General features: G+C 43.1%; 1 protein-coding gene across 2 annotated transcripts in view; it reads left to right on the forward strand.

Moving 5' to 3' along the window:
• ACOT12 (acyl-CoA thioesterase 12) overlaps window positions 1-22,642 on the forward strand; it is a 58,607-nt gene extending 35,965 nt beyond the window's left edge. For both annotated transcript variants that reach the window (XM_029074263.2, XM_029074271.2), the window contains exons 7-15: window positions 3,870-3,989; window positions 5,019-5,169; window positions 6,214-6,269; window positions 6,758-6,821; window positions 9,102-9,185; window positions 13,843-13,976; window positions 16,140-16,268; window positions 17,852-17,978; window positions 21,649-22,642. In XM_029074263.2, the coding sequence (XP_028930096.1) occupies window positions 3,870-3,989; window positions 5,019-5,169; window positions 6,214-6,269; window positions 6,758-6,821; window positions 9,102-9,185; window positions 13,843-13,976; window positions 16,140-16,268; window positions 17,852-17,978; window positions 21,649-21,798 (1,015 nt within the window). In that variant the 3' untranslated portion in view covers window positions 21,799-22,642. The remainder of the gene's footprint in view (window positions 1-3,869; window positions 3,990-5,018; window positions 5,170-6,213; window positions 6,270-6,757; window positions 6,822-9,101; window positions 9,186-13,842; window positions 13,977-16,139; window positions 16,269-17,851; window positions 17,979-21,648) is intronic.
• The last annotated feature ends 884 nt before the right edge of the window (window positions 22,643-23,526 follow it).

The raw sequence follows: 23,526 nt of genomic DNA on the forward strand, positions 1-23,526 counted from the left end.
CCAGTGCAAATAGTTCAATAATATCTTTTGGAGAAATTTTTTTTAAAAACCCAAAAGACTTGGGATTGGTAAAGTCACATTTGTCATGAATTTTGCACAGAAAAGTGTTGCTATGGAAATGAGATTTATTCTACCTAGCGAAAAAAAGTATCTTTGCCATAAGTAACAAACAGACAGTTAAACAGTGGTGTCATTTATGGATTGAACAATGGTGAAATGTTTCTGCCCCGAGTAGATGAATAGTTAAGTGTACAGCTTGAAATATAGAAAATGAAAGAAGTGTCTTTTTTCTAATTTGAAATGGTCGTTTCACAATTTCCCAGACATGGTGTAAGCTTTAGTAAATGCAACCTAGCATCCTTCCAAGCAAACCCAGAAAATTTTTTGTGTGAAGAAAATCAATTCGTTATACCCTTTTGATGTGTGCCTAAAGTTATGTTAACAGTGAAAGCGAGGAATCAATGACATTGGTTAATAGTAACTTAAAGGCAGTGTGTTTCACCACATGTCCCTTGTATGGGTTCAAGCCTCCTTTATAAATGCAGAGTTCATTTAGGTATCGTTTGTGATGCAGAGAGCCCTCAACTAGGAACTAAATCATTGCTAGGACTGTTTCTATGTGGGTACAGGGCAGGGTGTTATTTGCAAAAGCTTTGGAAGATATGGGACCGATTCAAGGCCAAGTGGACCCTTAATAAAACTCAGGAGACAAGGCAGCATTTTTGCACATATCCCAATGGGCCTTAAAACCTTAAAAACGGCATGTCATAGTGAAAGAGCATGATCCTGGTAGTCAGAGGACCTGGGTTTTAATCCCAGCTCTGCCATTTGTCTTCTGTGTGACTTGGGTCACCTCACTTCATCACACCTCATTTACCTCATCTGTCAAATAGGGATTCAATACCTGTTACCTCTCCTTAGACTTTGAGCCCCATGTTGGGACCTGATGATCTTTTATCTACCCCAGCATTTAGTACAATGCTTGGCACATAATGCAATACAAGTATTATTATTATCATTACTTAGCTTCAGGCTGGTAGGCCAGGTCAGCGAAGGAGCTGAGAGTAAAGGAAATGGCAGGAGCGGGAAGGAAATGTTATCAGAGTAACGATTCTCTGAAGAAAATTACTGGAAGAAAGTCACAGAAAGCCACAGTTCTAGCCGGGTTCCATGCCACATAGATAATGGAGTACAGGTTGTCCATCCCCAGGTAAAAATCGGTCATGGAGCTGACAGAACTCTACAGAGACCCAATGAGGAAATGGGAAAGTGACAAAAATGGAAATTAAGGCAGGTCATTAAAGAGGAATTTTCTCCCATGGTGGTAGTGCTACAAAATTAGAAAAGCTTCAGGCAGAAAAGAGTTGCACGAAGACATAAAAAGTAACAAAAAACCCCCAACCTCTTCCATTCTATTAGGCAGAAAGGAGATACACAAAGACATAAAAAGTAACAACAAAAACCCCCTCTTTATTCTATTAGGCAAAACAGGAGCACTAGCGAAAGTGTCATTGATCTGGTAGGCAGATAGGAAAAGCGTCTGCCTTTTCAGTTTTCTGTTGAGGTTTTTGGTTTTCACTGATGTCTTTATGAAGTAATCAAATCTGAACAGATGACCAAAGCTCTCCCTACTTGATAAGGAGGACAATCTTGCAAATGGAGAGAGAGTTTATTGAAAGACTCAAAAAACCTACATGTATTTAAATGAGCACAACCTTTCATCCCGAGGGTATTAAAGAAACTGGAGGGTGCTGTTGCAGACCTATTAGCTCTTATTTCTGAAAACTTGTGAAAGATTGGGAATTCCCTAAGTTGGGAAAAGGCTTATCTTTGAAAGGGGAGGAAAGAGAAAATACAGATGTACCTCATTCTCCAACGCAACTGTTTACCTTTATGATTATTCGTCTCTGGCAGGTTTTAACAAACCTCTCTTCTTTACCCATCCCATCACTCATTTTGTCCATTGCAATTCGTTTTCAAAGGTGTAGCTTTCTCTAGGGCCAAATACTGCCCAACTACAATGCTAATCAGAGGCACTAGATGGCTCCCATGCACTCAGCTGATGTTAACGAAAAGTGTCTTTGGTACAAACATTTCTGCTCTAACGGGCGTTTTCATCACAAGTTTTGGCTAGAACCTTTTTAGGAAATTAGAGGATGCTCCATCCGACAGCCTAACCCTGTTGGATTTAGCACTCTGCAGTACTGGGAGAAACACTTTGTGTGTTTGCGTGTGAGGGGTAGACCCACTGAATATTGCAACATGAGTTTTCCTTGATGTGGGGTTTTTCAAAAATGTAATCTCCACGTTATCAATCGGTCAATCATATTGAGCCCTTGCTGTGTGCAGAGCACCATACTAAGTGCTTGAGAGTTGGTAGACACGTTCCCTGCCCACAAGGAGCTTACAGTCTAGAGGGGGAGATAGACATTAAAATAAATTATAAGAAGCATTAAAATTCTAAGAGAGTTGGGGGTACTCTGAGAGAAAATAACCCTCGAATATATGCCTTTTCACATATTCAGTGTTCATAGAAACAATTTAGGACGAATATAGAGGGAGTCCTGTATTAGTACTTACAGACTGGTCATTTCCACATCTCTTCCTGAGTAGGTACTAGATCAAATAATTAAACAATCTCTTTTCAATCACCTAAAAGAGCGAGATGGACTTGCCCATAGTAAATGAGCAGAAGGTAGTAAGAAGGGCATCCCTAGGAAACACCCAATGTGACTTTGGGAAGAACATATAATACCGGGTAAATTTAGCCTCCTCTTATAATAATTATGGTATTTATTAAATGCTTACTCTCTGCCAAGCATTGTGATTAGCACTTGGCTAGATTCAAGATAATAAGATCCAACAGTCCATGTCCCACATGGGGCTCATAGTCTAAGACAGAGGAAGAGTAGTGATAGGCCATGTAAATGAAGAAAAACCAGTAAGTGTAATTTCTGTAAGCTTCAAAGCGGCATAGTGGTTAGAGCACAGGCTTGGGAGTCAGAAGGTCATGGGTTTGAATCCCGGATCTTCCACTCGTCTGCTGTGTGGCCTTGGGCAAGTCACTTCATTTCTCTGGGTCTCTGTTACCTCATCTGCAAAATGGGGATTGAGATTGTGAGCCCCATGTGGGACAGACTGGGTCCAACCCAATTTACTTGGATCCACCCCAGCGCTTAGTACAGTGCCTGGCACATACTTAAGGGCTTAACAAATACCATTATTATTGTTGTTGTTATTACTATTATTTGGTTCTGCCTCAGGTGAAATTCCCATGTTCAAGATGGAAAAGTGTGATCTTGACCAAATTGGTGGTAATTGGATACACTTCCGCCTCTGGGGTCACATACAAAGAGTATGTACAGGGATCTGGTCTGATGCTGGTCCTTATCAGTACTTTCACTGATGACCCTCTTTGCAGACTAGTAACAAAGATGAATTCCTCTTCATCAATTCTAGTTAACTCACAGGACACTCATCAGTCAGTCAATAATATTTATAGAGCACTTACATTCATTCATTCAACTGTATTTATTGAGCGCTTACTATGTGCAGAGCAGGGTACTAAGCGATTGGGAGATTATAATATAACAGTAACGGATACATTCCCTCCCCACAATGAGCTTACAGTGTGAAGAACACTATACTAAGTACTTGAGAAACTACAATTTATTGTCGTACTTATTGAGTGCTTACTGTGTGCAGAGCACCATACTAAGCGTTTGACAGAGTTGGTAAGGACATTTCCTGCCCACAACGAGCTTACAGACAAAAGTCAGATTCACATACAGAAAGAAGAAAGTAAAAAGATAATCCCATTCATTCACTCTTTTTGTCTCACTTTTGTTTTGGCTTTTGTTCTCCTCCAGCCTTCTCTGTCGTTCCCATCCCATCCTGAAGTCAGTGGACATGTTCAAGTTTCGAGGGCCATCCACAGTCGGAGATCGTCTGGTCTTCAATGCCATTGTTAACAACACGTTTCAGAACTGGTAAAGAGATTCTAGAGATAAGCATGAGCTGTCTCAATGATGTTCTTCAAACTGGATACTGGTTTTGAGTTTGATATCATTATTGAGGAGACCATTGGAATATATACTATTCACTTTATACTAATTTGAATATATGATAATCCAGGCATTTTAAAATGATATTTATTAAGAAAAAAGTTGTAAGTACAGACATTCCTTTCTCTTTAACTGGTTATGGTACATTATTATTTAATGTATGTTACTAATTTTTTTCATTAATTTCATTTTACCTATTAGTACCCATCTATAGTTTGTGTACTGTATTTGAAAATAGTAATATTCATTTTTTTATCTACTATTTGGACTTTTAAGTAATTTGGATAGCATCTCTGCCCCTCATTAATTCCAAATTAGAGCTTATTTGAACATTTAAAATAAGTTCTTATTGTATTTATTGTATTTTTATTGCTTCACAGTGAAAAGCACTTTTTTTTCCTTACTCAGACTAAAATAATTCAGAGCTTTAGAGCCTCACCCCCAAGTAAATTGTGTATAATGGGCAAACAGTTTATGGTAATGGTTTAGCATTTAGCACTATAGATTCACCCACTAATTCAGGCCAGGTTTTTTTTGTTGTTCTGTTGATGGAATAGAAAAAGTGTTTTTAATTTGTTATAGTTGTTCTATTTAAACCTAGGAGATTACCAGTAATTGCTATCTAATCTCATTTGCTTTTCTTTTGTTTACTAACCTCTTCTTTTGGACTCAATAGGGGCCTTTTCTGTTACCAATTTTGTGGCTATGCCCACTAGAGCTTGAAAAGCTTGCGTACAGCTTAGGAAAGAGAGATTAAAGAGTGCAGTATACAAAGGGATAAGTACCAAACAGCTACATTTTCATAGTAAGGAAGCCCCTAAAACAACTGACCACCGAAGCCTAATCAGAGGTAGTAAAATCAGAGGCTCCCATTTTTATTTGAGATTCCTCCGGGGGATGGGGGGAGTGGCTTGTAAGGTTAATTTTGTTCTGTTGTCTGTCCTCCTCCCTTAGTGTTGAGGTTGGAGTCCGTGTGGAAGCCTATAACTGTGAGGAATGGACCAAGGGCCAAGGGCGGCACATCAACAGTGCTTTTCTCATTTATCACGCGGTCAATGAAGCGGGAAACTTCATCACATTCCCCAGAGTCAAGCCCATTTCAGAGGTCAGTAATTGTCACACGGCATGGAACAATCAGGCGATGACATCCTTAGGGGGAGGTTGGAGGTGTGGGGCTCCTTCTGAGACACCATCAAAGACATCAAGCTCATCTGCCCCTTGGTTCTTTTGACCCAGCGGTATCTCTTGAGGTTCTTTAACTTCTTTGCTTTCCATCTCTTAAGACTTTGCTTATCGTCCTATTCACGAGTTCCATTCCTGAATGGTATGATGGTTTTCCCTAAGCCTCTCTACCCTTCTCCCTAGTGTTCATCTCATCTCTTCTCATCTTCTTTCCGTTTCAGGAATTGCAAGACTAACTACTTCTGGACCCTTTTTTCCTTTTTCTATAGTCACTTCTGGTGTCCTGCTCTACACCTGAAATTTACTTCTTTTCTACCCTCAAAATTGCCTCTCTACATTATTTTCTTCCTCAGTACTTCCTTCTTTCAGGAAGTTGTTTGGATAATAATCAGTCGTGGTGGGTTCTATTTTTTTCTTTGTTATAGTTGCTTAGGAATGTACATTGACTCTTCCAAGACCCTGGAGAGTCATTTACTGTTTCCCTGCTGTAATCCTGTTTCTTAAAATGGGGGTTGTGACAGCCTATCCTCTTCTCAGGTGAGGATAAAGAGGTGTTGCAGGGAGGTGAAATAAAGAAAAGAGATCTACTTCAACAGCACAGAAGACCACTGGAAGTCCTGTTTACCTTGTTTCTCGGTGGAGGGGCAAAGAGGAGCCAGAGGGGAAATGGTGGGATGAAGAGTGTCATTGGTTAGGACATTACTGGCCTGGGGCTCTCAGTATTCCCCATTGTGGCTTGGAGTAAGTGGTGCATCTCCCTAAATCCCTAAGAGGACCAACCATAAATGAAGTCCATCTTGGCCCTTGCCTATGCTCAGAGAACCAGCCCTAAAATCGAAATCATCAAAACCCCATCGGAAATATTAGTTCACATTTGATTGTTAAAAGACAGTCGCAAAGTGGGTAGGATGTAAACGAAGTTCGATATTGGGTATTCATCAGCAGCCTTTTTGTCCTTCCTTAAAAGGATGATCTAAGAAGATACCGTGGAGCCATTGCTCGAAAGAGGATACGACTAGGCAGGTACGTAACAAAGAATCAGGATTTTTGGAAACTAGCATTATTAGTATGGTGGGAATTATTTTTCTTGATTTTCCTTCTGATGAAAGCAGCATTTACTAATTGTTAGCCCTACTATGCATAGTAAGTTTTGTATACCAGTCAGACTATGCGATAATTCAATTAATAACAATAACAATAATAATTGTATTTGTTAAGCACTTACTATGTGCCAGTCACTGTACTAAGTGCTGAGGTGAGTACAAGCAAATTGGGTTGGACACAGTCCCTGTCCCACATGGGGCTCACTGTCTTAATCCCCATTTTACAGATAAAGGCACAACGACATCAAGTGACTTGCCCAGGGTCACCCAGCAGACAAGTGACCAATCTGGGATTAGAACCCAGGTCCTTCTGACTCCCAGACCCATGCTTTATCCACTAGGCCATGCTGCTGCTCCTGAACATCCATTCACGTTATCACCCTCCTGTTGTTCTTGATTTCATTTCAGGAAATATGTCACCTCTCATAAAGAAGACAGTCCACTCTGTGATCACTGGAATACTAGTAATCAGGTAACAGCGAATTGTACTTTTCGAGTGCTTAGTACAGTGCTCTGCATACAGTAAGCACTCAATAAATACGATTGAATGAATGAACAGCGGCACCATCAGTGCTGTGGCGATAAGCAAAAGCCTCAACTGCTTTTTGACAGTCTCCTGTTTTGGTAATTCATTTCTTCAAGCCCCCAGTTGCCAAATTGCAGACCGAAGTAGGCAGGAAAGCAGCAGCCACTGTAGGAGGGAGAACAGGGGTGAGGAACGCAGTGTTGACTGGCAGAAGGGGTGCCACATTGACAGCGGGCGTTTGGCAATGCCAGACTCCTGCTGTTCCGACCGATGGCCAGGAAGCTGAAGCAGCAGCCTATTGGGCGCTGACCACTCCAACAATTTGCCTGTCACTGATAATAAATTTGCCCACTACCTGACCTCTCAATGACACAACATTTGGAGATCATTCTTTTTACTGATATAAACTTAGTTTAGTTTCATTGATGTCTTGTACGTCCCGTGGCTTTTTGAGCCAGCTGCTCCTAGAGCGTACACTTCTCAGAAGTTGTTAGACACTTAGGAAGCTCTGTCTCGGATAGTCAGGTAATATTTAGTGAATGTTAGTAGGGTATCGAAGTTTATGGCTTAGAAATGATATACCATATCTACTCACATAAGTACTTACACTGCATAATTTCCCCCTCCCAATTATTGAGGAAGTAAATGATTATTTTAGTAAGCAGGGATAGTGGCATGCACTGGGCAGGAAGAGGAAAAGGATCAGATTGCACGAAAGCCAAACATAGGCTTGGGCCTGGGAGTTTCTTCTTTATGTGTGCACGATGGGGTAGCAAGAAGAGAAAGGTCAGAACAAAGCTACAGATATAGAAACAACATGGGAAGTATTTCACTGAGATATGCAAACTCTGTAGTAGGAAGAGGCAAGAGATAGGGAGAGTTATCATAATTCATTGAGGGCCCATTGTATTCAGCCCTTGGGATAATGCAGTAGAGATATTAGATGTTATCTCAAGTGCCCTCTGACATTTCCTACTCCCCTCAATCAATCAATCAGTAGTATTTATTGGGCCCTTACTATATGCACAGCACTATACTGGACATCTTCCCTCCCCATAACATATTCCTCTTCTGTTCTCTTTCTTTTTCCTGCTCCCCTCATTTCCAGACTTGACTCCTCACATAGTAGCCCTTGCCTTGTTTTAGATTGCAAAAAATATGCAAAATAGTAGGGCAATTAGGCAAGTTAATATGGTATCAGCAACAACTATCTTCTTGCCATCTGGCCATAAATATGAGAACCGAAACTGAGACCTCACTTCCACTGAGGCAGGGTTGGGACAGTGTGGAGGTGAGCAAAGGTGATCTTCAGAGATATCTTACTTCTGAGACTTCACCATCCTGGACTCAGCTACCAAAAGGTGCAGCTTTTTGGTGTCCACTGCCACATGACTGCACCTCTGGTGCTTCTGATGCCTAGGCCAGGTAAAAATTTGGAACCTGTACTGGACATTCATCCCTCAGAGCTTTGTTTGGGTCCAGGCATCTGTTCTCAGAATCCAGGTCCCAGAAACACTCATTTAAACTGCAGGTTTGATCAGAGTAATGCTCATGGACGAAGACATATCCTGGTATCTTGGACTATTTTAGGCTAGTTCTTTAGTGCAAGGATAGTCTCCTAAAACTGGATGTTATGGGTACGCTGTTCTAAAGGATCATCCAGGCATCATGGCAAGGTCACACTCCAGCTCAAATGGATCCTAAATGACTGGGTTTAACAATTAACACATCGCTGATAGTTTATAAACTTCTAAGAGCAGATTTCATGTCTGCTAACCTTACTGTACTCTCTCAAGCACTTAAATCTCTGAATGCAGTAGATGCTCAGTAAATTCCATTGATGGTTGACTTCCTAAGCAAAACTAAGCCCCATTAATTCCTCCAAGATGCCTTCCTTGAGTAAGCCCTCATTTCTCCTATTTAGCCTCCCTCTCACATTGCTTTTGCAATCGTACCCCTTCGGCTCCTGATACTTCACATCTAGCCTCACTAATGTTCATATCTGTAATTTATTTTGTCTGTCTGCCCTCTCTGGACCGTGAAGTCCTTGTGGGCAGGGAACATGTTTACCAACTCTTCTTTATTGTTCTCTCCCAAGTGCTTAGTACTGTGCTTAGAACCCAGTAAGTGTTCGGTAAATACCATTGATTGATTATTTGATTGCATAAATTCCCTCTGCTCCCGCCTTAACATCTTTGAAAATATTTTCAAATAATTACATTCCAGGTGACCCTGAGCCTTTCCAATGTGGAATCTTTGAAAGACCTGGCAGCCAAAAGTGGTTGGGAAATAACCAGTGCTGTGGGAAAGGTAACTGTGGAATTGGAGGGCAGCTATTATTGCATTTACAGTATTCCAAATTCTTTCTGACCCTCAAAAGAGGCAGCAAAAGGTATCTCATTTTTTAAACAGTGGTTATCTGGGTTAAAAGCATGAAAGCCTTTTAAGGTGGTGACTTCCATGGGCTGTCCTCATTTTGGTCTGTCTGATGTTTCCTCATTTCTGGAATTGGAGTCCACAAGCAACAAAGAAATTTTTGAACATCCAAATTTTGTGCCTGGATTACCTAGTTTGTTCAATCCTAATATCAAATTATCTTATTTTTTCTTCAATATCTTTACACTCTCCCTCCCCCTCCATCTTCTCTCTTTTCCCCTCTCCCTCCCCCTTTTTCCTCCCACCTCCCTTTTTTCTCTCTCTCTCCCTGTCCCTCTGTCTTCTCTGTTCTTCTCATAACCCTTTTTGAAGAGAGGCACAGATCCCTGGAAATTGGCCAGAGCTTCAGGCAGGGTGACAGAAGGAGCATGCATTTGGTTTGGGGTTTTTTTTTGTCCTTTTTTTCCCTCCCCCCAACAGATGCTGCTTCTTATTTTGGGGTGGGTGTAGCACAGGGGAGATTTCTTTAAAATAAAAAAACTGTTTTCTGTATCATTGCCAGCATATAAGCATTCCTGTGCAGCTCTGGAAAGAATTGACTCCCATCTGGCATGAAAGAGAGAAAAATTTGGTGGTCTTATACTGCAAAAGACAATGCAGAGCATTTTCTGGTTCAGTGTGAACCATAAATAACTAGCCCATAACTGTACTTGCACCAAAAATGAAGAGTGTATTTTGGGATGGAGAACCCCAATCCATCCCATTCTTTTGGGATGGAGAACTTAGAACCTTACATTTCTTTAATACGTGAAAAAATTCCATCCATGCGATAAGGTGGCTCAGACACCCTCTGTGTCCATGGTTACTTGCATCTTCTAGAAAAGGCACAGTCTACTCTGTGCTAAGGTGAAAGAGGTGTATGGTTCTGATAAACCATTTGCCTGGGGAGTTTCTTCAATTCTACCTCCTATTCCTTTTCTCTTCCATCTGACAGGCTGCAGTCATGATGGGGGCGGGTACTGGGGTAGTGAGGATCAAGCACCCAGAAACTGGTCATTCCTCCCATCTCCTCCTCTGAAACAGCCCTTTTGGGTGAAAAGTCCAAGTCTTCATCATAATAATGTTGGTATTTGTTAAGCACTTACTATGTGCAGAGCACTGTTCTAAGCGCTGGGGGAGATACAGGGTCATCAGGTTGTCCCACGTGGGGCTCACAGTCTTCGTCCCCATTTTACAGATGAAGGAACTGAGGCACCGAGAACTTAAGTGACTCGCCCAAAGTCACACAGCTGACAGGTGGCGGAGCTGGGATTAGAACCCATGACCTCTGACTCCCAAGCCCGGGTTCTTTACACTGAGCCACACTGCTTCTCTGCACTTCATCATGTGGCACTTGACATTTGTTTTCAGGATGGGCAGCCTTTGCTTTCCAGACTGTGGTAGGATCCCTCCCTGGGAATAACCCAGGAAACATTTTGGGGTCCGAAAAGTGGTCTGTGGAGTCCACTCAATATTCCCTCGCCTATTAGGAACCTTTGCATTCTAGATCCCACTAGATTGTAAACTCCCTGAGGCCAGGAATCATGCCTACAAATTATCTTGTACTCTCACAACTACTTAGTCCAGAGCTCCACAGTCAGTAGGTGCTCAGTAAGTGCTACTGATTGGTTGATTGATTCTGAAGCAGGTGCTCTCTTTGAGAAGCCCTACCCAGGCCTGCAGGACAGCCGTCCGGGTCCAGCAGCCACGACCAGGGCAGGACCTCTGCTGGTTCCCTCCTGGATGGGACATCTTTCACCAGAAAGTTCCAGGAGTTCTCTTCTGTTGTCTCCGCCAGGACAGAGGTGACAGATGCAGAATTTTCCTCTCCCTATGTTTTAAATGGAGCTGCAGCTTCCCTCCAACCCTCTTCACTGCCTGCTTTATTTGGGCACAGATGTCACCATGGCAGTTAGCAGAGCTCTGGGAACTGAACCCCTGCTGTGGCCCAACCGGTGAAGGAAACTATCGGAAGTTAGCAGCGGTTAGGGTGGTGGTTCTCCTTAACCTTGCGTCCTCACACGGGGCTGGGTTTTTCAGTAGGTTCTAAAAGCCACAGAATTGTTATTAATATTGTGGTAAGTGCCCATGGTGTAGTTTATTGCTTCTTGATGTAACTGTGGATTTGAAGGTAAGCTTTGGGCCCAGGTAAATGGGCAAGGAGGGAGCTAGAAAATTGCCTTTTCTTCCTGTGGATGTTTTGAGCTTCTGCCTTCTCTAGTTGAAGATATTTATGTTTAAATAAAGCTTTCTTCTTCAGAGCCAGTTTCCCCATCTGCTGATTCCCGTGGGGATGTCATAACCCCATATTTGTTTATCTTACCACAATTTGTTGCCATGGGAATGATAAGATTGCAAATTCAACACTCTGAACTTCATGGCAAGATGAAATAAATGGAGAAAATGAGCAGGAAGATATCCCTGTTCTTAGTTGTTATTAATAGGAAAATCACCAAGATGATGATGATGTTTTTAAGTCCTCATCAAAGCACTCCTAAGTATGACATCCCCTTTTCTAAGAGAGGAGGACATTGTAGAGCCTGAAGGATTAGCCGTCCTTCCCAGCTGAGTGTGCCACCCCAATGCTGGAGGCTCTTGTCTAATGTCACAAGAAGGCAATTGGACTGAAAGCCCATCAAGCCATTAAAGATGCTGTTTGATAGGTTCCTTGGGAATATAAGTTTATAGATCTGGAGAGCAGGGCTGAAACTGCTTTGAATTGACTCCCCCGGTGCGGGGGGTAGCATAGCCATTAAATTCAGGGCTCTGGGCCAATTTTTGGAGAGGCTGATCCATTAGCCAGTCCATCGCCTGAGATGCAGTAAGTCTTGTAACCTAATGTCACGCAGTTTGGGGTGGTCGGGAGAGATGGGGCAGAAAGGATGGGATCAATATCAGTGCAGAACAGTGCAGTGAATGCTACCTGGGTCAGAATCATTGGCTTCCCTCTTTCCATCTCTGGATTTCCATTTTTCTCATTTACCTGAAACACAGAGATGGACAGGCTCTGAGGTAAAGAGGAGGAGCCTTCCATCACCCTTTTTTCCTGGAGAACTGAGGGCTGGATTAACCCAAGAGGCTACACTGGAGAGACCACTCTTGCCTGTGCGTCCCACTATCTGGAGCCCGGTAGGAGACACTGGGTCACGTAGAGCAATGAGACAGATTGCTTGCTCTTCAAATACTTCTCCGCACCTGTCAGAGGGGTCTCCATTTCAGCTCTGTTTCAGGCCCTGGACACCGTTAATCCGATCCTGGATCTACATGGTCTCATTTGTATTTATTGAGCACTTGCCATGTGTGCAGAAAAACAATATATAGAGAAGCAGAGTGGCTTTGTGGATAGAGCAAAGGCCAGGGAGTCAGAAGGACCTGGGTTCTAATCCTGCCTCTACCACGTCTGCTGTGTGACCTTGGGCAAGTCACTTAACTTTTCTGTGCCTCAGTTCCCTCATTTGTAAACAGGAGATTAAGAGTAGAGCCCGTGTAAGAAGGGACTGTGACCAACCTGATTTGGTTGTATCTACTCCAGAGCTTAGAACAGTGCTTGGCACATAGTAAGCACTCAGCATTATTCATTATTCATTATTATAGTTCTCCCCATGGTCAAGGCCTTCTGGAAATATCACCTCCTCCAAGAAGCCTTCCTTGATTCATTTTTCTTCTTCTCAGATTATATCCCTCCTACTATCATCTCAGCTGCCTGTAGCACTTATGAACATATTGATTTAAATGCTGTATAAATTGAAGCACTTATTTACTCCCCTATCCATCTTTCCATTGTCTTTTTCTCCTATTTATAAGAAATTTATGTCTGGCTTCCCTATTAGTTTGTGTGGTTGTTGAGGGAAGGATTTGTCTTTAATCTCTATTTTATTCATCCAAGCCTATAGTACAATCCATCAATCCATTGCTTTTTAGAAGCAGCATGGTTCAGTGGAAAGAGCCCGGGCTCTGCCACTTATCAGCTGTGTGACTTTAGGCAAGTCACTTAACTTCTCTGTGCCTCAGTTCCCTCATCTGTAAAATGGGGATTAAGACTGTGAGCCCCATGTGGGACAACCTGACTACCTTGTATCTACCCAGCGCTTAGAACAGTGCTTGGCACATAGTAAGCACTTAACAAATACCAAAATTATTATTGAACATCTACTCTGTGCTGAATCTGTACTGTGCTTGGAAGAATGCAGAAGAATTAATAGGCATGATCCCTGCCCTCAAGGACCTAAAAATCTAGTGGACTGTTACAATGTAGTACAGTGTTTGGCGCAGGGTAGGCACTCAGGAAACACTAGAGATCTGAAGTGGAAGTAAAGGACACTGTCCCTGCCCTCAAGGATGACCAGCCCAGAAATTTGGCATTATCTGTACCATTATATAACCGACTCCTTGCCTAGTATACTGCCCACCAAACTAAATGAAGGGAAATCCTCCGTAGTGCCTTTCCTTATCTGGATCTGACCAGGCCTCTGTTGTTCACTTATTTTGGGAATAACTAAAATATAAATCATTTGACTTGTAATTTCTTTTTTACAATGTTCTTTTCCTTCAGGTAAAAATACATACTCTTGAGGAGAGTGATGTCTTGTCAATCTGTGTAGAAAAGCAAGTGGAGAGACCAGCAAACTCGGTTTTCTCCGTTTTGTCTGACTTCACCAAACGGCCCCAGTGGGACCCTCATTTCTTGTAAGTACACGTTCCGAACATATCCCCAGGCTGCTTCCCCGCTGTCATAGCTGCGAAAGCCGAGAGACAGAGATCTTTGGGCCCCATCGTTTCTTCCACATTCTCGTAAGACTCCTTCCTCGGCCTCCTACAGTCAGTTTTTGCCTGGCTCTGTCCACTTGTCTTGGCTTCCGTCCCCAGAGGAATTGTAAGGACAGGAAAGGGGTTGGGGTGAATATGTGCCTGGATTTGTACAGGGAACAACCAAGTCCTGCTTTCCTGCCCTTCTCTCCCAGCCATCACCCTTGTCTGCTTGGAGTCAGTCAGTCATATTCACTGAACACTTACTGGGTGCAGAGCACTGTACTAAGCACTCAGAAGGGTACAGTATAACAACAGACACATTCCCTGCCCACAATGAGTTTACAGTCTAGCGGAGGAGACAGACATTAATATAAATAAATTACAGATATGTACATAAATGCCAAGGGGCTGGGAGGAGGAATGAATAAAGAGAGCAAGTCAGGGTGATCCAGAGGGAGAAGAGGAAAGGAGGGCTTAGTCAGGAAAGGCCTCTTGGAGGAGATGTGCCTTCAGTAAGGCTTTGAAGCAGGGGGAGAGTAATTGTCTGGGGCGTTTGAGGAGGGAGGGCATTTCAGGCCAGAGGCAGGACGAAGGTGAGAGGTCAGCGGCGAGATAGACGAGATAGAGGTTCAGTGAGAAGGTTAGCATTAGAGGAGCGAAGCATGCAGGGTGGCTTGTATTGGAGTTCCGTCACTCTGATTCCCTCATTGTCCTCCCCTGCTGCACTCCTGGGTCTGTTATTTACCACACTCTACAAAGCCACTACATCTGTCCCTTTCCCTGCCTCTCCCTGAGGCAACCAGTGCCATACTCTACTCCCATCAGTGTTCCAGGTACACCAATTAGGCCCATGTGAGATGGGTTAGCTCAAGCGAGCCCCCTGGGCCCAGAACCGTGAACCTGGCACTCTCCCCTCCCTCTAGAGCAACGTAGGCCTCCCCAAATGCTTGGATTCAAGGATGAGACTAATGCATGCTTCCTGTTTAGTTAAAAAGGACATTATTATTGTTATGTTAAACATTATCATTTATTTCCTAATCTAATTGAGTTATTGCTTCATCTTTTAAAATGCTAAAAATCACTGTAATTAGCACCTGATAATGGATGATTAAATGGAATTAAAGTGAGGTTTCTCTGGGGTTCTGTAATACATTTGCATGAATGCCAAAATAATACATCATGGTTCATGTCATTGTAATTGGGCACTGAGGGACAGGGAATGTGCTAAGCACAGTTAACTTACCCAGAGCGTGTGGAATCTTTCCAAGGAAACGTGGCCTGTAGAAGAACATATCCGAGGTTCTTCTTTCTCCGTTTCCAGACAACTGGCTTGGAGAGCCCCCTGGGTAATTAGGAAAATGGCCATTGAGGCCAGTTAACTGGATTTGTACGGCCGTGATTCTTTTGGAGCTGGGAGGCCTAGGGATGATCGCACAAGCTCTCTCCTATTCTTGGCCTGGAAGTGTGGCGAATGGGAGGAATTTCCCACGGCTGAGCTGACCCACTACTGTTCTCCAGAACCTCAGTCCCAGGGCATCCCCTTAACCTCTGGAGGTCAAAGGTGAACTCCTCTGTAGTCAGAGCTGTTCTTCCTTCTTCTTCCCCTTCATGCTTTCAACTTGGGCTGTCAACAGACTGTCTGGGTGCCACCCCAACCCCCCCAGCCCCACAAAAATCCATTCTCTCAGCTGGGTGAAAAATGAAACCAGGTAAGTTGCGGGAGATCACTCAATCAGTGCTATTTATTGAGCACTTAGTTTGTGCAGAGCACTGTACTAAGCGCTTGGGAGAGTACAATATAAGAGAATTAGCAGACACGTTCCCTGCCCGTAACAAGATCAGCTTAGAGAAGGAGGGCAGGCTGATGCAGAGAAGGTCTGTGACAGTGGTATCTGTTAAGCACTTACTATGTGCCAAGCACTGTTCTAAGTGCTGGGATAGGTACAAGTGTATTAGGTTGAACACAGTCCCTGTCCCTCATGAGGCTCACAGTCTAAATTGTAGGAAAATTCATAGGATTTTTGCCCGGCCCTACTTTGCTTTGCAGTGTAGACGCAGCCTAGAGTCAATTTCTGCTTCTCATGTCCTTTCAATTGGCAGGTCTTGTGAGATCATAAGTAGGGTGAATGAGGACGACACAATATATTACATCACATGTCCCTCGACACATGGTGATAAACCTAAAGATTTGGTGGTACTCGTGTCACTCAGAAAACCTAGCGAAGACAGGTGAGTATTTGAAGTACCAGAGCACTGGGGCCTTGGGACCATTCTTAGGAGGCCTCCAGGTGAATAATAACTGATATTTGTTAAGCGCTTATTATGTGCCAGGCAGTGTACTAAGCCCTGGAGTGGATACAAGCCAATCAGGTTGGACCCAGTCCCTGTACCACATGCAGCTCACAGTCTCTATCTCCATTTTACAGATGAGTTAACTGAGGACCAGAGCAGTGAAGTGACTTGCCCAAAGCCACACAGCAGACAAGTGGCGGAGCCGGGATTAGAGCCCATGACCTTGTGACTCCCAGGCCTGTTATCTATCCACTAGGCCATGAAGTCAGCTAGGTGGATAGTCCCAGAGAATGATGTGTCATGTCAGGAAGGATCCTGTCATTGGGCAGGGATTGTCTCTATCTGTTGCCAAATTGTACATACTAAGCGCTTAGTACAGTGCTCTGCACATAGTAAGTGCTCAATAAATACTAATGAATGAATGAAGGATGCCATGCACATTCACTGGTTTCTCTGGGAGCCTGTGGGTCTGGGCAACTTCTCCCAAGAAAAAGCTTATCACTCATTAGTTTGGGCACTGTTCTGGGACAACCCTGGGAGAAGGAAATACTGTAGAAGAGCAAGAGCTTCTCCTCCCGTTAGAGGACATATTCTGAACTTGATTTGACCGTTTCCACAATGTAGCGAACCAAAGGGCTGGCCAAAGGGAAAAATGTTCTTCCTGCCTGGTGCTCCACGCGTCCTCCATTTCCCCTGACAGAAACGGACCACTGGCTGGGCCAGTGGGGACGGCAGTAAAGGGGAAGAGGCTCTGTGGGTAAAGGGAAGAAGGGTAACTCTGACCCAGGGAGGAGCGTGGTAGAGAGCGTGAAGCTTGGAGTGGCTAGTTGAGAGGGCTTGTTAGTCATGAGGTAGGAGACAGAAAATTTTAGACCTGCAGAGCCTGCGACAAAAGCCATCCCTGCCCGGAGTAATTTAGAAGTTTAGAGAAAGGAAAGAATTTCATTAAAGTCCCATGAATTTCCTGTTGTTCTCTTTTCCCTCATCAGTTTCTGTTCCAGGAGCCATTAGCAGCCAGGCTTAGGTTTCTGGAAGTCATAACAAAATTTTAAATTGAGAATTGCTTCAGGAGAGCACAGGGATCAGTAACATCATTTAATGAGCACTTATAATGGGTGATATATTGTTCTAAGCACTGCAAAGAACACATGGACATTTTAAATTCAGACACTAGCTGTGGCCTGCAGAAGGTCACAGTGTAATGTAGGGGAGACTGACCACAGCAGGAAAAAATGGAAGGTACCAAGATAGATAAATGCAAATTAATGCAAATCAACTTTATAAGTCTTCTATTTCATACCCTGTAGACTGTCTCCCAAGAAAAGCCTAGTAACTGGTCTAGGGTCTGGGTCTGGGTCTTGATGTTGTCCCTGGTTTTCTTTGTGAAACCGTGCTGCTGTAATACATTTATTTTCTCATCCAATTTTTTTTTTTTTTGGTCAGACATAATGGGGAGCTTGTTGGGGAGAACTTGGTGAATCCTGTTTGTTTTTATTTGAATCCTGTTTGTTTTTATTCAGTGACAGTTACCTGGTAGCTGTGAAATCAGTTATCCTAGCCTCAGCCCCACCTTCTCACCAGTACATCAGAAGTGAAATACCATGTGCAGGATTCTTGGTAGAAGCTTTGGACAGTAGCTCATGTAAGGTAAGTTTGATACGATTTGAGATGGTTTACTCATCATTAGTATTGCTTGTAGAGAAATATTGCTTCATTTATGCCGCAGGACAGTAGTAAAGGATGGATTTCTAAGTAAGAACGGAAGCAGTGCCATTAATGAGTCAGACCCATTCACGTCATTATTCAGGCTAGGACAGTGGCAGTGGGATGCTTAGAGGATTGGTTGCCCTGTCTGCAATCCACCCCAGGGTTTAAGGTTGAGCCATCCCAAATACTAAACTTTGCCCCTCGGAGCCCATTAAGGACCTAATGTCCATGAATTCGTCCAAATTCTTCCTTTCGGGGCTGACTAGTAGCTATGTTTTGAACCAGTGTGTTTCGTTTTGAACCTAATAATAAGTATGGTATTTGTTAAGCGCTTACTATATGCTAAACACTTTTCTTGGCACATAGATACAAGTTAATCAGGGATAGATACAAGTTAATCAGGTCAGACACATCGCTGCCCCACATAGGGCTCCCAGTCAATGGAGGAGGAAGAACAGCCATTGGATCCCCATTTTACACATGAGGAAACTGAGGCACAGGCCAGTTAAGTGACTGGCTCATGGTCACACAGCAGGCAAGTAGCAGAGCCAGGATTAGAACCCAGGTCCTCAGACTCCCAGGCCTATATTCTTCCCACTAGACCACTCTGCTTCCCACCTCAGGCTTTAATATGTGCCTTCTCATCCTATTATTGTGTGATTTGGTGAACAATAATTTTCTGAAGGCTCTGCTCCCACTTCATGATTTGTGAACTTCAACCATGTCCCCTCTCAGCCGGTGTCTCTCCAGACTGAAAAGCCCTCAACTTTTCACCTTACCTCACATGGGAGCTGCTCACCTCCCCACCCATATTTTAGTTACACTTCTCTATACCTTCTCCAGTTCTATTCATCTTTAGGATTTGGCAATCAGAACCACATTCAGTATCCCAGCTGGTTTAAAAACAGTCACCTCTTGGTCCTTCACTGTAGGGAGAGTGGAAGTGTCATGGGTCAATCAACCAGTGGTATTTATTGAGCATTTATAGTGTGTACAATAAGTCAGAGTTGATAGACCTGTTCCCTGGTCACAGTGAACTTACAGTAAGTACGGGCTTGGGAGTCAGAGGTCGTGGGTTCTAATCCTGACTCCGCTACTTCTCTGCTGTGTGACCTTGGGCAAGTCACTTAACTTCTCTGGGCCTCAGTTACCTCATCTGTATAAATGGGAATTAAAAAATGTGAGCCCCACGTGGGACAATCTGATTACCCTGTATCTACCCCAGCGCTTAGAACAGTGCTCTGCACATAGTAAGCGCTTAAATACCATAATTATTATTATTACCAAAAGAGGGGCTAGGTGGAGCCAGATAAGGTGGCCCGAAATATTTGGAGCTTGGAGAGGGACACAGTTGTGACCTGTGGGGTGCTGTGTAAGAAGCTGCTGGCCTGTCGATACAGGTCAATCAATCAGTGGTATTTACTGAGCACTTGCTGTGTGCAGAGCACTATATTAAGCACTTGGGAGAGTACAATACCAAAGAGTAGGTGAAAGCTGAAAAAGCTTTTATTGAACTGGTGAGACTATCCCCACTTTATTCAGATACCATCTCTTGGGCGGGGATTGAGGCTGGTTATTGAAGGAAGTGGCGATTTCACTGATGTCACCTTGAAGTTTAGCTACGGAGTTTAGCTTTAGCTACGGAGCTTGCAGGGAAATATGATTAGTTGGGCTTAGGACTAAATTCATACAGGTATTTTCTAAATATATGAGTATTTGAGAAAGTAGTATTAACACATCCTGAGGAAATATTCTTATTACAAACTATACTTTTCACCAGGAGTTTTTACCTGCAGAAGTTGTGGTGGTAATAGTAGCCTTTATTAAGTGCTTACTGTGTGCAAAGCATAATACTAAGCCCTGGGAAAGAGTACATGGGTGGGAATTAGAGGCACAATTCTTGGCCCTCCAGGGGCTCACAATCTAAGACTATAAAGGGAAAGTGGGGGCTGACAGTAGACACTTAAGGATAGATGGAATAATAAAATCATTTAAACAAAATAAGACAAGAACTGATGTGAAAAGTAAAAACAAAAAAGTAGTAGGGTACTTGGCTAGAGGAACAGAGGTTCGGGCTCATCACAGCTTAAAGTCCAGTGGTCACAATAGTGGCCAAGGTGACCGCCTCTGCTTCAGCAGGAAAACGCATGGTCTAAAACCAAACATGTGACAGCCGCCCCACTCAACTGATATTAAGCGGTATGGCGGAGTGGATAGAGCACAGACCTGGGGGTCACGGGTTCTAATCCCAGCCCCACCACTTGTCTGCTGAGGGACCTTGGGGAAATGACTTCATTTCTCTGTGCCTCAGTTATCTCATCTGTAAAGTGGTGCTTGAGACTATGAGCCCCATGTGGGACAGAGATTGTGTCCAACCCAATTTGCTTGTATCCATCCCAGCACTTAGTAAGCACTCAACAAATACCACAATTATTATCATTTTTATTATTGTCATGAGTGACACGATCATTAAGCAGACCTTTCCCAAGAAGAGGACCAGAAGGATGATAAGGGCCAGGCATCTCTGGAGCCTCTGGAAGTAGGGCTTGAATCTGATCAGACTTCTCTGCCCAAGACCAGAGGGCTTGGATTGATGCGTGCTCGAACAAAAGAGGCTGGAGCAGGACCAGTATTTCCAGCCCCTCGGGGGGCTCCAGACATGGCTTGGAATCCCAGGATGGAGATGGGATCTGCAGGCTGCCCTGTCTGTTAGAGGTCTGACTAGTTGGGGTCCCCTGACTTAACTATGGGAAGGAGTGTTTGTTTTCATGCTGTTTTGCTCATAATACAATGCAAGCATTACTAAATTTGGGGGCCAACCAGTTTCCAAAAGATGCCTTTCAATAGTGAAGCAAAGAGGAGTTTTATAACCCATTTACCCAGGTCTTAAATAGAGCTTGAAAAACTGGAGGGAATATGAGAAGTTGGAATATGTTGGAATGTGAGAAGTTGGGTGCTTTAGACTAATTCTGTGCACTTCTATCCTGATCCTCCATCCCTTCATGGATTTCTTGTCTCACTCCATTCATTCATTCAATCATATTTACTGAACGCTTACTGTGTGCAAAGCACTGTACTAAGCACTTGGGAGAGAACAGTATAACAACAGACACATTTCTGCCCACAATGAGCTCACAGTCTTAGACTTCCTGAAATACCCAGACAGTTCTCAGTAAGTAGAGATTGGGCCTATATTAATAATAATGGCATTTGTTAAGTGCTTACTATGTGCCAAGCACTGTCCTAAGCATTAGGGTAGATACAAGGTAATCAGGTTGTCCCACGTGGGGCTCACAGTCTTAATCCCCATTTTACAGATGAGGTAACTGAGACACAGAGAAGTTGTGACTTGCCCAAAATTTATGGATGATTAGCTAGTGTTAACCTGGTCTTGATGAATCTCTCCCCTGCCCCCCCCCAATTTAATTTGGATCACAGCTGCTAAAGTGATGAAATTGACGAAATGTGAAAATTTTTCCCTCATCCTTGATTAGGCAATATATTTCCCCTCCCATGTTAAAACAATTTGAAGAAAGAGGTCTAAGAAAAAAAAACACTTCTGTTTTATAAGCTTGCAAATAAAAACTTGTATTTTTGTTTGTGAAAACAGGTATCTTACTTTAACCAAGTCTCCTCTAGTATCCTACCTTATTTTGCTGGAAACCTTGGTGGCTGGTCAAAATCCATCGAGGAAACTGCTGCTTCTTGCATTCAGTATTTAGAAGAAACAACTGTCGACGAATTGATTACCAGACTTTAAATATACAGTGTTATGTGTCGAGTAAAATGACACAAGAGCTGTAAGGTTGTCTTAATTGTTTGGTTCATCCATCTGTTGCTAAAATGTGATCAGTTTCAACTTTATATCATAAAAAAACATAAAATGAAGTCTTATTTCAGCCACTTAGCTGCTAAATAGGATGACACTTTGTTTTATGTGAATAGCAGGTATCCTGCATGTCAAAAGCATCAGAGAAGATGTATTACATTCTTCCAGTTTGAAATTAGGAGGACATTAAAACATAATGGAGGGCAATCAATTCCAGTAATAGCAACTACTTACTAGTGTCATTTGACATGAAGCCAAGGTGGCTGACCAATTTAAAATCAATCACTATGCATACATGTAAAGTACTTATCAAAGGGGATGTTTGAGTCAGAGAACAGGGCCTCAATTCTCCTTTCATCATCATTACTTTAACACTTCATCCCTGCTTCCTCGATATTTGTTCTTCTGCTCAATCAAGCCAAAGAATTTGACCCCACCCCCACCCCCCTACCCCAGAAAAAGGTTTGCTGGACAAGCCTTCGTTGAAGGGATCCACTCAGCAGTGAAGGAGCTCTTCCTGTGGAGTTCAAGGGACTTCCTCCCGAAGGGGTGGGCCCTCAGATCATACCTGCTGATGGCCCTTTCTTCCCCAGTTAGGTTAAGAGTAAAATGGCTGACCTTCAAGTATTGTGCTGTCATAATTTGCACTGCAGATGTACCCTTCTGTGGCTTACAACTGGGCTCTAAATAATTTTCCTAGATTTTCATTTTCAAGAATTTAATATATGGAGTTAAAATATTATGACGTTAAATAAAGAAAAGGAAATGGTTGAAACATTGTTGTCTTTGTAGCTTAAAGTTTTTCTTTGGCCCATAAAAGGAAGATGGTGGACAAGTTTACTTTGTGCCCGTTTAAAAGACAAAATTTATGGGTAATGAACAACAGCGTGAGGCTATGGTCTGATGTTTAAACTCTGTAAGCTGGACCTTTAGAATATGGTATTTGGATTTAAGACTCTTGAAGCCACTTGCAGAATAGTAACCTTATTAGCTTAGAGAAGCAGCATGGCGTAGGGGATAGAGCAGTGGCCTGAAGTCAGAAGGTCATGGGTTCTGATTCCGACTCTTCCACGTCTGCTGTGTGACCTTAAACAAGTCACTTCACTTCTCTATGCCTCACCTACCTCTTGCATAAAATGAGGGTTGAGATTGTGAGCCCCACATGGGACAGTGTCTGTGTCCAACCCGATTTACTTGTACCCACCCCAATGCTTAGTAAAGTAAGCGTTTAACAAATGCCATTCTTCTTCTTATTATTATTATTAGCTATGCAGTTAAAGAGCTAGGACTTCTCTTCTGATTTACTGCCCAGTTTTAACAGGAACGTTCTCTAAAGAAGGTAGATCTGGACTTGTCTACTTGCTCGCTGCACTCCATGCTGTGGTAAGAATATGACCGTCAGCATACAGGTGAGGCAACACAGATCACCATCATGATAATCAGGCTTTCAGTTCTGAAGTGCTCCCGTTGAACGCACCAGAAGTGGTAAGACGGAGGCTTGTTCGTCATCTGATGGGAGATTCCATCAAGTAGTTATGACAGAGGTGGTAAGTCACTGCAAATTATAAGAATTCTACATGCATTCTGACTTTGCCTAGTAGGATTGCCAGTGTTTTGATAATGGCCTGTTCTGATAATGGCCCTGCGAAAAATTAGCAT

The sequence above is a fragment of the Ornithorhynchus anatinus genome, chromosome 1 (genome assembly GCF_004115215.2).
Source record: "Ornithorhynchus anatinus isolate Pmale09 chromosome 1, mOrnAna1.pri.v4, whole genome shotgun sequence".
NCBI lineage: Eukaryota > Metazoa > Chordata > Mammalia > Monotremata > Ornithorhynchidae > Ornithorhynchus > Ornithorhynchus anatinus.